Genomic DNA, 14,687 nt, shown 5'->3' on the forward strand with positions numbered 1-14,687 from the left:
TAACCAGCAAAAGCTGGAAATGAAATTGTGGCTAAAGTAATAGAGAACCAGCCTTGAGCAACAAAGCTAAGGAACAGTGCGTAGGCTCTGAGTTCAAACCCAAGTACTGGCATTTTTTTGAAAAAAGGAAAGAAAAAAGAAACCTAAAAGCAAACAAGGGCAGATTTAAGTCCATAGAGATGCTGTTCAATAGAAACAACTAATGGGAAATTATAAAACAGGCTGAGGAAAATTTTTGTAGACAGCAAGTATTAGTATTTTTATATATCGTACATGTATAGAGTTGTAGGTAATAACATAAACAACAGAGAACTAGCAGAAGGAAAAGACAAGAGAAGATATTGAAAAGCAAATTCAACAAATACTTAAACATTTTTATTGCAAGTAAAAACAGTACTGACGTAGTATTTCCTACCAGTTTAATTTTTTTTATGTGAAAGTTCCCATTGTTGGTAAATGTCACAAACCCAAAATACTTCTGCATGGCACACTGTATGAATATATTTTTATTAGCAGATATTAGTTGTTTTTCTTTTTTTTTCTTTTTGGGTCCGGTCATGGGGCCTGAACTCTGGGCCTGGGCACTGTCCCTCAGCTCTTCAGCTCAAGGCTAGCGCTCTACCACTTGAGCCACAGTGCCACTTCCGGCTTTTTTTTCTTTTTGCTTATGTGGTGCTGAGGAATCGAACCTAGGGCCTCAGGCATGCAAGGCAAGTGCTCTACCACTGAGCTACCTTCCCTGCCCCTAGCAGATATTAGTTGTATAAGCAGAGTGTTCATTGTTACTTTTTCATGCATGCATATAACATACCCCTAATCAACTTACCCTCTTCTTTCCTATCCCTTACTCCCACTTCTTAAAAACAAATTCCGTATGTTTCCTTGTTCTATTTTCATACATGTATACAATGTATTTTGACTATATTCACTCTCTCCCTTCCCCCTCCCTCTGGTACTGACCCCTTCCCTAACATAGTCTGTTTGACTTTTTTATGATGCACTGTTTTCCACTTTTTTAGTACACATTAATTGTACCAAAGGGGTTTCACCATGGTTATTCACTTGTACAGATATTATAATTTAGGGAAATTGACCTCATCTAGGGGAAGGCCTTCGCCTTCCCAATTTAGTTGACTAGCTTTCCGTGAGTCATGAGCTTCCTCCTGTTCTCTATATATATAGACCTGAAAGATATACATAAACACACATATATATGATAAACAGATACTATATACTATATATAATGGAAAATTAAAATATTATATATAATATATGCGTGTAAGTTATATATACATATTATATATACATGAATGTACATGAATATGCATGTTTTATATACATGAATAACAAGCATATGTCATATATACTATACATGTATATATACTATATATAACATGTTTTATATCACATATAACAATGTATATATGACATAATGTATATATTTTATGCACATGTATGTATATAATGAATACATGCATATATTTATATAATATATTTGTATATAACATGTATGTGTATATATGTGTGTATATATAATATATAACATATATGTATACATATACACACACATATAATGAATGTAACTGTGGAACTGTTTGGAGGGAATTAGGGGAGGAGAGAGGAAGAATGAGGATGAATAATACTAAAATACATGGTATCTATGAATATCATCTTTGAAAATTAGTTTGGAAATATGGAAGATGTTTGACCCTTTAATTATGAGGATTTCTATCTTAAGGATATAATACAAAAGAAAATTTAAAAATATGGACAAAATGGTGCAATTTATAACAACTAGATATAATTCAAGATGTTCTATGAGGGGTGGGGTAGCACATGAATTGTACTGTTTGCTTGTAACTGTGTTTCAGCAACCATGATACCTGGAGACCAGGTTAAAAATTGCTAGTAAAATAATAGTTCTGTTCAAAAGGATTACACTATATTTGTGCCAGGAATGGTGGCATGCCTTTAATTCCAGAACTAGGGAGGCTAAGGCTGGAGGATTGCTTAGTTCAAGCCAGCTGTAACTACATAGTTAGACCCTGTCTTAAGAAAGAAAGAAATAAAATAATACCATTTACTATAGTTTGGGTATTTATCAGTATACAAGAACACATGAATAATTATTTCACAAATGTTTATTGAACTTCTCTACTTTGAGAACTGTGCCAGATACTAAAAATCAAAATTTTTAGAGCTAGGGGCATGACTCAAGTGGTAAAGTGATTGTCTATCAAGCATGAGGCTCTGAGTTCAAATCCCAGAACTGCCAAAAATAAGTAAATTGGAGTAACACTATTAAGATGACTGGCTTCCTAACTATTTTTAATACTGTTACATTTAAAATGAAAGGGAAAAGGAAATTAGTTCTTAAAGTGTTTGTTTGCTTGCTTTTTAAAAAAATACTATTGGGGCTTGAACTCCAGGTTTTACTCTCTATCTTGGCTTTGTTGCTTAAGGCTGGAGCTCTACCATTTACATCACACCTCCACTTCCAGCTTTTTGCTGGTTAATTTGGAGATATAAATCACATGGACTTTTCCAGTTCTTAGATCTCAGCCTCCTTAGTAGCTAGGATTATACACATGAGCCATCAGTGCTAGGCAAGTATTTGGTATTATGTTTCCTCTTTTGATTCTATTCAGGCATGGGATCATGGGGACAATTTTGATTGATTGCAGGTGATGTTGGCAGAACTCAAAGGCAAAGATGAAGTATATGCTGTGAAGGTCTTAAAGAAGGACGTCATCCTTCAGGACGATGATGTGGATTGCACAATGACAGAGAAGAGGATTTTGGCTCTGGCACGGAAACACCCTTACTTAACCCAACTCTACTGCTGCTTCCAGACCAAGGTATGCTTATAGAGAGGCTGGCTGACCAGTCTTGGGTTAGCACTGTGGTGTTCTGTGACTGGCTATCACATAAAATACAAGATTTCCACCCTTTATTTGCTTCTCTCAAAGACTTTGTAAGGAGGAATTTGAAAGCCATCTTTTTTTCTAAAAGCATGGGATTTTCTATCCAAGGTTGAATTGCACATGGATGAGAGAGCAGTAGAATTCTTTGTAAATATAACTGAACAAAGCCAAATGGCTAACCCTGGTGTTTACTCATTGGAAAAAACCAGCAGATGTAGTCTCTCTCCCTACTGGGCTTCTAACTTCTATCACTTGTCAAATCACTTGTATGTTACTTCCAGCTGAAAAGAAAAAGTGTAAAAGCCACCTGAATTGCTTCTTACTTGTGCTATATCATAGGAGTGACAAGATGTCGATAGATGTTTAAAATTCCACAGTAAAATCCAAGCATTTAAAAAACTTACCATGTAGGTGCTGAAGATCCAGAAGATGGCAGCAAAGAAACAAAGATAATCTGCAGCTAAGTAGCAGAGCTCAGAGCCTGACTTCTGACTCAAAACTCAATGAAAAGGAATGCACAGTCTACAGGAAGCTCTTATTCTATTGTCCTTTGAGTGTTTCAGAGGGAGTGAGGGGATTTGTAGTGACTTTTTTTAAAGCACCTCAAAGCACTAAAATTATGCCCATCCAATGCCCTGGGGCACCATAGGGAGGTGATTTCTGGCTCCTTAGCATACCCTTGCTACCATGTTGTTTTAAATCCCAGTCTCAGCTGGGTGCCAGTGGTTCATGCCTGGAATCCTAACTACTCAAGAGGCTGAGACCTAAGGATTACATGTAGTTCAGAGCCAGCCTGGACAGAAACCACTGTGAGACTCTTTTACTCTAATCAACCAGCAAAAAGCCAGAAGTGGAGCTGTGGCCCAAGTGGTAGAATTCCAGCCTTGAGAGAAAAAGTTAAGGGACAGTGCCTCAGGCCATTGGTTCAAGCCCTAGCACTGGCACACACAAACACATACACCACACACACACACACACACACACACTCGTCTTTTCACTTAGATTTCAACAATTGCTAATATATTTCACTGAGCCAATCGGTATCAGTTGCTATATCAGGTGCTGGAGGTGCACTGGTAAATAAGACCCATCTCAACCTGAGGGATTTTACAGTCTCTTTGATACAGTTTTCCAAAGGTTGTTTCTTAATAGTCTAATCACTTTGGGAAGCTGTAGGAATAAAGGACTCTGTGGCCTGTAATGTGGACACTGCAATTTTTACTAGTCTTAACACACATTTGTTTATTGGAGGCCTTGAGAAGACCTGTAATGAAGGACTCTCTCTATTTAATCTACTATTTCCTAACTTTCTTGGTCCCAGGCCTAATCATCACCCACCTAGTCTGTTCCACATTGAGCAACACTGATGCAGTGGAATTTTGCCTCTTTCTCATCTCTTAGGACAAGGAGAAGTATCTCCTGCGAAGTCTCAAAATGAATCTGTTTATCCTTCAAGGACACTTACGTTTCTCTGACTGTGAAAGTGCTTCAGAGACTTCCATGTAGTGAGAATATTTCCCTTTTCTGAGCAAGTATGGAACTTACTATCCTAGCTTTTCATGTGTATTGTGTAATGCCTACTGGGTTAGTGTGAGTGTTTGTAAACACAGAGTCCAACATGATAGTAGAGATAGTAGAGACTCAGTGAGGGGTCAGATTTTCTTCTCTACTATATCTTCACTCTGGATTCATGGGGAATGTATTGTGCCGTATGTATCTTTGTCTTACATATTATGTAGCATGGGACCTCATACTAGTCAGAATCAGAAGCTAGGAATTTTTGTTGGCGTTCTTTTAACAATTCTTTCAGTTTCCTTTTGTGCACCAGTGAGAAAACTGGGTGTAGAGAAGTAAAAGTCTTTTACCCATAGACACTTGAGTTTAGCAGTCAAACCTGGTCTTCACTTGACCTCTGGGATCCCACTTGCAGTGAGATCTTGGCTTTGTATCACTTTTCTACTCTACTGTGCATGAGTGCATGTGAAAAGAAACTCAGTGTTTCACTTTCCCTGTCCTCACAGCTTGCTCTCTATCTATCTGAAGAGGCTGACTAGGAATAAGTCATACTGACATCCTTCCTTTGAATACATTGTCCAAAGGTCTAATATCCTAGGAGAAGTCCATTCTAATTGGGAGGTCCCTGTGGATATGCTTCTGTGCAGATGACAGAACAGTAGCAAAGACAAATGGCTAAATGCAACATTTGTTCTTTGAAAAACCAGCAGATAGCCAGGTGCCTGTAGATCATGCCTGTAATCCTAACTACTTCAGGAGGCTGAGATCTGAGGATCATGGCTTGAAGCTAGCCCAGGCAGAAAGTCCATGAGACTCTTATCTCCAATTAATCACGAGAAAAGCAATAAATAGAGCTGTGGCTCAGTGGTAGAGTGCTAGCCTTGAACAAAAAAAGCACAGGGACAACACCCAGGCACTGAGTTCAAGCTCCAGGAGTGGCACAAAACAAGAAAAGACAAGAAAACCCTGCAGGTATGGTCTGTCTCTACTTTGTTCCTAGCTGTTTACCACTAGTCAAATGGCTTATATGTGACTTCTAGCTCAAAAGGAAAAGAGAAAGAGTATTCTAATCAATTCTAACTTGTGTGACATCATAGGAAGAAAGGATGTAATCAGATGGTTAAAATCTAGTAGATCTTGGAAAGCCACCGTGGAAGATCAGCTTGAATGAGTGAGAAAGGGGAATGGATATCTTTCACATCAGTAATGTTTCCTGTAAGCATTGTAGAATGTTAATCTCATGGTCCTCAGCATGACAGTTTCCTCAGTGATGTTGAATGACAGCCTGGATTTCATTTGTGGAAGAATAATTGTTAAACTGACATGATTTGAGGCTACTAGGGGACTGGAAGGTGAGAATGGGAAGAGAGGAACTTCTTTTGTAGTTCAGGGATTTTCTTGACTCTTTCCACAGGATAATAAGAACAAACTTGTTCTTAGAAGAACACGTTTACCCCACATCTTCCATGCCACCAACTCTCATTTGAACACCTTGCTTTATATCACATAGATTTATTTTCTAAGTTTGCTAAAATGAGATAATTTAATCTCACTAGTGGACCTTAACTTACTACTAGAGGAAAACTTATGAAGAAACATCTTCTATATCTCCAAATTGGCTTTTTAAAACTCTGACTTCTAACTATAACACCTTCTGTGATGACCAATAATCATGGTTTCAAGAAATAACTCTGAGCCGGGCACAGATGGCTCATGACTGTTCTCCTAACTACTCAGGCTGCCTGGGCAGAAAAAATGTATGAAATTCTTATCTCCAATTAACTAACAAAAAGCCAGAAGTGGAAGTGTGGCTCAGACTTGATCAGAAAAAGCTAATCAAGGGCATAAAGCCCTAAGTTCAACCTCTAGTACTGGTATGTGCACATGTGCATGCACACACACATACACACACACACACACACACAAAGGAGTAACTATTATTTACCTGACTGAGGTAGGTAGATGCTGAGAGTGGGTTTATCAGTAAAAAGGAAGATGATTCTCAAGTAGAAGTGTCACTGAGTTAAGATACTGAGAGGTAACATTGACTTTGGTTGCAAATGGCTTTAGGTAGTCCTGTTCTGGGTGGGAAAATTCAAATTATGGGGCCTCATAAGCAGATCTTTCTTAGAGTCTAGTGGAGAAAATGTGCTGAAGCCAGGTTGAAGGGAAGAGAGGACGTGGGAAGGATTTGGGATGGGAAAGGGAGCTAGGTTTTCTTTGTTGTTTTGTTAGAATTTTTCTAAAAAAGAGAGAAGCATTCTTTACCCACCATGAACTTGGGTGTAGACTAAGTCTCTAAAGCATGATTCAGAAACATAAAGACTTGACTACAATCCTGTTATACTTTCTTGCAACCTGTGTAATTATGGTACACAAGGCAGTAACAATGTTAAGTCAGATTTAATATATTTTTAGGTAAGCCTTAGTTGTCAGTGTGTAGGAAGAACTTGCTCTTTTGGAAACATTGCTTGGAGAAATTCCTGGTAGATTAACGAGTTGTGTGCTGTGTATAGATTTTCTGGCAGGATTTGGAAATGTGTGGAGTGAGGGACTCAAATCTGATTTGGTGACAAGTGTTGAAGCTTTACAAACCAGTTGGCATTAACCAGAATGGTCTAGAGGAGCTGATCAAGTTAAAATGAAAGACTAATTTGGACTTTCCTCCACTAAGTCTATCTGTTCTTGACCATTTGTGTTCTGATCATTTCCCATGGACTCTAGGATGACAAAAATGATGCAAAATAATTCTAGATCTGCAGTGCTAGTGAGAAAGGATCGACCGGCCAATAAATGAAACCAATCAAATCCAATCAAATTCAAATCTCATGTCTGACTACACTTTCTACCTTTTGGGACACTAGAATAACCCGAGCTGGGGCTGGGAAGGTGGCTCAGTGGTAGAGTGCTTACCTTGCATGCATGAGGCCCTGGGTTCGATTCCTCAGCACCACATAAGCAGAAAAGGCCTGAAGTGGGACTGAGGCTCAAGTGGTAGAGCCTAGTCTACAGTTGAGCTGACGGACAGCGCCCAGGCCCAGAGCTCAAGCCCTTGACCACAAAAGAAAACAAAACAAAAACTAGAATAACCCGAGCTAAATAAAGGGAATGTTTCAAACAAGGCCCAGAAATACAAAGAGCATTTGGAAGAGAGTAGGATCCAAGAGATGGCCAATACAATTACCCTCAGATCTCATTTTTAAAAACTATTTTCCCAACACTAGAGCCTCAAACCTCCTGCATCCTGCTTATTGCAAGACAATGATACAAGAAAAGAGAGGAAGAAAAGTAAGGAAAGCAGTTCCTACCTGTGTAGGATAAGACAGTGATTGGTTGAAACAGGACAGGCAGTACTGTGGTAGGCCCTCTCCAAGGAGATGAGGCACTTGGCTAGGCATTAAAGTCATGGGTGTGGTCACTGGAGAAGTAACTGGAGAAATTGCCTAGTGCCAGCTCCCATTGACTGCTAGGAACAGGAGAGCCACTAAAAGGTAAATGTGATTTTTCTTTTTGTAATGTACAGGAAATAAAATTCCCAGGCATCTTTAGGTTCTGTATATCTGTGTTTTATGAACTCCGTTACAAAACTGTCCCCTCTAACTAGATTCCTCAAAGCCTGTCTTGAATAATTTCACCCATGATTTTTCCTCTTTAGAACTTGTAAGCTCTGCACGGATTTACCCTTCCCCCACCCTCTGGCATTTCCTGCCAGGCCTGGGAAGCCAAACCCTGGAGGGTTTTGCTATGAAGGAAACTCAAGTCCTACAGGATCTCCTTGGCCAGCCTCCCTCCTTGCCCTGGGGAAAATACAGCATAGAAAGTCCTTAAAAAGCAACTGGAGACATGTTTTTCAGTGCAATTCAATAATCTCTGAGCACTGAAGCCTGCTGAGAATAAGTGTCGAAAATGTAGGAGAAAAATTGTAGTTTCAAGGAACTCTGATATTTATTTTGACTTTTAACGCTAAAGACCAACAAACCCTAAGGCAAAATAAAACTAAAGTGAAAAATTAGACTTCTTTCTTTCTTTCTTTCCTCCTTGCTTGCTTCCTTCCTTCCTTCCTTTCTTTCTTCCTTTCGTTCTTTCTTCCTTTCTTCCTTCCTTCCTTTCTTTCTTTCGTTCTTTCTTCCTTCCTTTCTTTCTTTCTATGCTATGAGTCTAAAATTGCTAAGGAAGCACCTGAATAAAGTGCAGGTTGCTTTCCTCCTAGGCCACCTGTATCTGAGGCAGCAAGACTGACTAGGAGTTAGAGGGATTTGACCCTATTTGATATTGCCTCATAAGAACAGACTGAGATGTTCAATATCAGGAGTTAGTTTGTGTATTAGCCACCAGGAATCAATTTGCTTGCCAATAAAAGATCTTAAATAGAGATAGTCTTGGTAATTTTTAACCAATTTCAGTGAAATAAGTCCATGTAGAAATAACAGACTTTGTGTTGGCACTTAACTATCCAAGTCCGACTTCTTGTAAATCCTGTCTAAGATCATCCTCATCGTGACTGACCGAACCACCAGTACCATCTCCTCTAATCAGCCAGCTAACATCTCGGTGAGGACCAGTGTAATCACTGCAGGGCATAATGAGACCTCATACAAGGGTCTGTATTCAAATTCAAGGGAGCTCAGCTCTGTTGTCTGCCTAAGGGGTGAGAATCTTGTGGTCCTTGAGTAATCCAGCCCAGGAGAGAAAATTCCAGCTTTTCATAACCCAGTAGACCTCACAGTGTGATAACCACCAATTTCCTATTCCTAGTGATGAAACACAAGAGGCCCCCTTCAGTCAGGAAGGAGTATGGCCTCTTACTCTAGATGCTGCTGCCTCTTTTGACTTCTGGGCATAGAAGGAAGCCTTGTACTTAAAGGCCACAGCCTTTACTTTCTAATGCTGTCCTGTGAAGTAAGCATGGTCCTGCCCTTTTTTATTAACACTTGTTAATTGTAGTAAAGTATCCATTGCAAAATATATCCTCTTGTTGCTCAAATCTCAAATCTGAAGTCTAGATTCTGGAGTCTAGAATCTCAAGTCTGCTCAAGTTTATACAATTTGAGGCCAGCCTGGACTGTATAACAAGACTATCTCAAATACCAAACCAAACCAACAACAAAAAAGTTATTATCTTGGCTTTTTAAATATGCAGTTCCCTATGATTAAATGCATACATACTGGGGTGTACCTATGACACCTTCTATCTCCACAACTCATTATCTTGTAAAAACTGAAATTCATACCTTTAAACAGTACTTTTTTTAAAAAAATACTAGTACTGGGACTTGAACTCAAGACCTTGAGTTCTCATTCATCTTTTTTGCTCATGGTTGGCACTTTACCACTGGGGCCACACCTCCACTTCCAGCTTTTTACTACTTCATTGGATATAACAGTCTCAAGGAATGGTCTGCCCAGACTGGCTTCAATCTACTATCTTCAGATCTCAGCCTCTTGAGTGGCTAGATTACAGACACCTGGAAAAGAGGAGCTTCTTATTTCTCCCTGCCCCAGCCCCTGCAACAAACTATTCTATTGTCTATGACTCTGATTAAGTACTTGATAAAAATGGAGTTATACAGTAGTCATCTTTTCTTAATATGGCTTTTCCCACTTAACATAATTTCATCCAAGTTCATCCACACTGTACATGGGTCAGAATTTCCTTCCTTATTGAAAGCCAAACAATGTATTCATGTATACACTTTATTTTTCTCATTAATTCATCTCTACATTTTTCCTATTATGAAAAATGCTATTGTGATCCCTTGCTGTCAAGTCTGGAAGTAGAATTCCTGTATCATATGATTTTTTTAAAAACTTTTTGAGGAACTGCCATACTGTTTTCAACATTTCCAGCAACACTTCACAAGGATTCCAATTTTTCCGGCATTTTGCCAACACTTGCTTTTGTTGTTTTATTAGCTGTATGGGTATGGGATGGTGTCTCTTAGTAGATTTGATTGGCATTTCACTAATGACTTACTGGTGACTGTTTCAGAAGTGAGAAGTCTGAGACACAGCCAAGTCTGACAACTTGTATCTGCTAGAACATATATTGGAATTAAAGTTTCCTAACACTGTCAACACTACTACATGATTCTGCTTCCAGCCTCCTTCCTTCTGTCCAAATTCTCTACTTCAAATGTCCTTACCACAAATCCCTTTTAGGGTCACATACAGATAAAAGGTCAGAGGATGACAACTCTGTTTACATGGACACAAGGAGACCAAAGTCAAATACCATACACACACTCACACACACAACAGTGCCCCTTAAGCTGTCTAGAATATAGTAGCAGTTTCTCAGCCTCTTTTTTTTGGTTGGTTGTGGGGCTTGAACTGTGGGCCTGGGCACTGTCACTGAGCTCTTCAGCTCAAGGCTAGCACTCTACCACTTCAGCCACAGCACCGTTGCCAGTTTTTCTAGTGGTTAATTGGAGATCAGAGTCTCATGGACTTTGCTGCCCAGTTTGGCTTTGAACTGTGATCCTCAGATATTAGCCTCCTGAGTAGCTAGGATTACAGGCATGGGCCACCAACAACTGGCTTTCTCAGCTTCTTTCTAGAAACATTTCTATTTTCTGAATGTGCAAGGCTAAAGAGAGGAGAAAGGGGACATAGGCATAGAAAGATATCCTACGTGGGCTGTCCATTTAGCCAGAATTGTTTGAAGTATGGGCCATGTCATGAGATGCCTTGCTACCTGCTGTAAGATTTGGTGATGAAGAAGGAAGGGGTGTGTTCTGCTTCACGGACAGTGTTCATTGCTCCACCGTGTAAGAGTTCTGACCTCTTTCTAGTGCCTAAGCCCAGTGCTTTGTTCATCTTCTGAAACTATTGGCTTATGGTTTGTGTGTGTGTGTGTGTGTGTGTGTGTGTCAAAATACTGTACAGACAGGTTACAATTACATGGGCAAGATAATGAGTACATTTCTTATGAAGCATTGTAGCCTCCTCCTTTGTTTCCCTTTCCCATCCCTTCCCATCCTCCCCTGGCCCCTCCACCCAATCCTCCCCCCCCCCAACCAAAGTTGTAAAGTTCGTTTTTCCACATAATGACTTGTACTTCTCATTGTTGCAATGGCTCCACCTGTATCCCTATTTAAATGATTTGTTTTTTCCCTTCCCCTCCACAAATTATACCAACCTCAAATACAGGGAAAGCAGGGGTTATACCATGGGGGAGAGACATACAAAGCAACAAAGAAAGAATCTTATAAATGTGTTAGAAACAATCACCTGAAAGAAAAAAAAACATTTGAATACATATCTTAGGGTTCATTTCCCTAACATCAACTTATCTGACCTTTTCTGCTTGACTCAGACATATACTAGTTATTGCAAATAAAGGAAACCATGGGACCCAAGTTTCTTTGGGCCTGGCTTACTTCCCTTAATATAATTTTTTCCAAGTCTTTCCATTTCCTAACTAATGGGGCAATGTTATTCTTTCTGATGGAGGCATAGAATTCCATTGTGTATATATACCACAATTTCTTGATCCATTCATCTACTGAGGGGCATCTGGGTTGGTTCCATATCTTAGCTATGGTAAATAATGCTGCAATAAACATAGTCATGCTGGTAGCTTTAGTGTGGCCTTGTTTGTGATCATTTGGGTAAATGCCCTGGCTTATATTTTTTTTTAAGAAAAAAATTTCTTCATATGACAGCTCTGGGGCATGAACTCAGGGCTTGAATGTTGTCATTGAGCTTTTCTGTACAATGCTAGTAGCACACTACCACTTGAGCCACAGCTCCATTTCTAGTTTTCTGGTTATTAATTGGCTGTGATACTCAAACCTTAGCTTCCTGAGTAGCTAGGATTACAAGTATGAGCCACCAGCACCCAGCTAAAATTTATATATGCTGGTACTAGGGCTTTTTTTCTTTTCTTTTTTTTTTTTTTTTGCTCAAGGTTGGTACCCTGCTACTTGAGTCATGCTTCTACTTGGGACTTTTTGATGGTTACTTGTAGATAAGAATCTCATGGACTTTCCTGCCCAGTTGGCTTTGATGTCAGATCTCAGTCTATTGAGCAGCTAGAGTTATAGATGGGAGCCACAAGTGCACAGCCTAAAAAATAGGTTTCATTATCACCAAGAACATTAGCTCTTTGTAGGAAGTTTGAAAAATTCGTGGAAGGAAAGGACTACTTCAAATGACAATGATGAATATTTTGGAAGTTTCTTCAATGTAACACCTGTTCACACGTGTGTTTGTAAATTGGTATTGTGCTCTTTAATGTGTTTCTCCTGGTTACATAGTATTATTGTTTACCTTGGCACAATCATTAACCAAATGAGGGACCTTTTGTAGAGAAATTCCACATTTGGGGATTATAGGAGGCTACCAAGTGCTTGGCTTCCTGGGAGCTCAGATTTGCAGTGAGTGAACCCACAATGTACTGCCCAGCAGTGCCCAGTCTCTCTGTGAAAGAAGCCTTCTCTTTTTCCTCTTTCTGGAACATTCACTTGAATACAACTTATAGATCACCTATTGGACAGTTACATAATATAAACCAAGAGTTCAGTTAAGCTTTTTATATTATGCATGAAAGTGTGTCTATAAGAATGTATGTTCTTCTACTGTGTGTGTGTGTGTGTGTGTGTGTGTGTTTACCACTCATCCTCCAAAACTATTTACTTTTCCTGCTAGTATTTTCCAACTTAGTTTTCATGGAAGTGCCCTATTTGCTGCCATGTGCATCATACATGTGTGTTTGTAGTGTATGAATGTACTAGTATTCTCATACCTGTTCATGTGTGTACATATATGTTGGTGTGTGCTCACATGTGAGTTTACATACTTTTCAAAATGTTAGTCATTGTCATTTGAAATAGTGCTGCATGGGCTATGGCAGAAGAGCCTTTAAGCTCTTCCTTCGGCATCCAACAGAATAACCCTCCTTTCAATTTTAATTCTCCAAGCTTATAATATTTGGTGAAAAGATTTCCCTTTGCAAAAAATACAAAGCCATCACAAGCTCCAGTGAGAGACTGGAGGGAGTCTTGATGACTTCTTACCTGCCATATGTAATCTGATAGGCATCTGGAAACACCAGTGTCTAAAGATTTCTATGATAAATCCATTGTTTAAATGGGCATGTTTAAACCTTTGGCTCATTATGATAGAGTATGACTGGGATAACAGCGGATGTGATAAAGAATTCTAGTCTAACAATTATTGAGTGACGAGCCTTGTACAGGGTAATTTCCTAAATCTTACATAGGTACTGCCAGGGATATACAAGTTGTTAGTTCTTTGGGCAGATAAAGAAATCAGGAAAACCATGGAAACTTAGCCACTGAGGGGGATCTTGGTCAGGAACATACAGAGGCAAGTGATGTGAATAAGATTCAGATTGGTAGTCCTTAACCTTGCCTCAGAAGGCAACTATAGGGCAGGATGGATGAGAGATGAGCTCCATCGGCTTGTTATAGGTGGAGAGGAGGAATTGTGGGGAGGGAAGAGTTTGCAGGAAAGGGCCTCTAATGCCAAAATATGCTACATGGCACAGTCATACTGTGAAGTTGTCAAAAACACAACTTTGTGAAGAGATTCTGGCCAACGTGTGGAGTTGTTACAGTACCAAGAAATCACTATTTAGAAAGCAAAGCCTGGTCAGGTACCAGTGTCTCATGTCGGTAATCTTAGTTACTCAAGAGGCTGAGATCTGAGGATTGCCCTTTGAAGCTGGTGCAGGCAGGAAAATCCATGAGACTCTTTTCTTCAATTAACTAGCAAAAATCTGAAAGTGGAGCTAAGGCTTAAGTAGTACAGTACTAACAAAAACATGAATGTACCTGGGCCCTGAGTTCAAGTCTTAATACTGGCTTTTGTGTGTGTGTGTGTGTGTGTGTGTGTGTGTGTGTGTGTGTGTGTGTGTGTATGTGTATGTGTGTGTGTGTCTCACACACACACACACAGAGTAAGAGAAAAAGCACAGCCTGGCAAACCTATATAGCATAGGTCACAGGAAAGAATGCAAAGTAGAGTCACTGGGTGAGGAGATGATTCAATAATCAATGACTCCAGATTCAATGAGAAAGGCTTTGAAAGAATTGACGTGGGCCATTTGATTTCTTCTGTGCATAGACATGGCTTCTGAAGAAATCATGGTAATCCATCTAGTGTTCTAGAAAATACCAACTATATCCCTGAATGACTAGGAATGGGTTCAGATTGCTGCCTGTTGCAGTAAGTAATCTGCACACTTCTAATGTGTCATTTCCCACAGTTCAATGGGCACATAAT

At 39.5% G+C, this 14,687-nt stretch overlaps 1 protein-coding gene across 1 annotated transcript in view; it reads left to right on the forward strand.

Annotated features, from left to right (window-relative positions):
* Prkce (protein kinase C, epsilon) overlaps positions 1 to 14,687 on the forward strand; it is a 435,536-nt gene that overhangs the window by 270,282 nt on the left and 150,567 nt on the right. Inside the window, exon 12 of the mRNA XM_013017906.1 lies at positions 2,685 to 2,858. Coding sequence (XP_012873360.1) covers positions 2,685 to 2,858 — 174 coding nt within the window. The remainder of the gene's footprint in view (positions 1 to 2,684; positions 2,859 to 14,687) is intronic.

Source organism: Dipodomys ordii, unplaced genomic scaffold (assembly GCF_000151885.1).
Source record: "Dipodomys ordii isolate 6190 unplaced genomic scaffold, Dord_2.0 Scaffold37, whole genome shotgun sequence".
NCBI classification, from domain to species: Eukaryota; Metazoa; Chordata; class Mammalia; order Rodentia; family Heteromyidae; genus Dipodomys; species Dipodomys ordii.